Source organism: Chaetura pelagica, unplaced genomic scaffold, assembly GCF_000747805.2.
Source record: "Chaetura pelagica isolate M959 unplaced genomic scaffold, ChaPel_1.0 scaffold824, whole genome shotgun sequence".
Classification (NCBI taxonomy): Eukaryota; Metazoa; Chordata; class Aves; order Apodiformes; family Apodidae; genus Chaetura; species Chaetura pelagica.
Genome location: NW_009952900.1, coordinates 6,310 through 6,930, shown reverse-complemented (window position 1 = coordinate 6,930; position 621 = coordinate 6,310). Strand labels below are relative to the sequence as shown.

Sequence of the window (621 nt, the reverse complement as noted above, 5' to 3'; positions counted from 1 at the left end):
CAGGGTCCCACCCCAGCCCCACAGCACCCATGGGTGGGGACACCTACCTGATGAAGCAAGCGAGGGCCCCTCCAGCCCCAAAGAGGGCAGAGATGAGGAGGAACATGAAGAAGACGAAGGTGGCATCAGCTCCTGGGCAGGAGAGAAGAAGAGGGTGAAGGGGGGGGACGTGGTGCAGAGGAGACGACCAGAGTGGGTCATGGTTGCCTAGGAAGCCATGGCCACCAATGGCAACGTGGGAACATGACTGGTCATGGTCACCCACCATGGTCACCATGATTATGGAGGATGGATAGAGGGATGGATGGGTGGATGGAGATGGATGGAGATGCTGGAGCTCTTGCCCCGGCATGTCCCCACTCACCCCCCCTGCAGATGGTCCCAGAGTCAAACCAGCAGTCGGCGTCGCTGGCTGGGCTGGCCCCGTGTGGCCAGTGGACGCTGTGGCCCCGGTAGCCCAGGCCCCTAGTCCCGGGGTCCCACTCGTAGACGGGCCAGAGCCGGTCGTCCTTGCCGTCCGTGTCCAGGACCACGTAGGGGACACGCGGGTCCCCGTCCTCTGTCACCTGGAAGCTCTGGGAGAAGCCCTGGAAGCTGCAGCCGTGGGCGCTCTCGGCCCAC

At 64.1% G+C, this 621-nt stretch overlaps 1 protein-coding gene across 1 annotated transcript in view; it reads right to left on the bottom strand.

The window, feature by feature from the left end:
* Positions 1-621, bottom strand: part of LOC104386960 (retinal guanylyl cyclase 1-like) — a gene marked incomplete at its 3' end in the record, with an annotated part of 14,019 nt that overhangs the window by 9,722 nt on the left and 3,676 nt on the right. Inside the window, exons 3-4 of the mRNA XM_009995641.1 lie at positions 365-611; positions 48-132 (exon numbers count right to left, since the gene is read on the bottom strand). Of these exons, the coding sequence (XP_009993943.1) occupies positions 48-132; positions 365-611 (332 nt within the window). The remainder of the gene's footprint in view (positions 1-47; positions 133-364; positions 612-621) is intronic.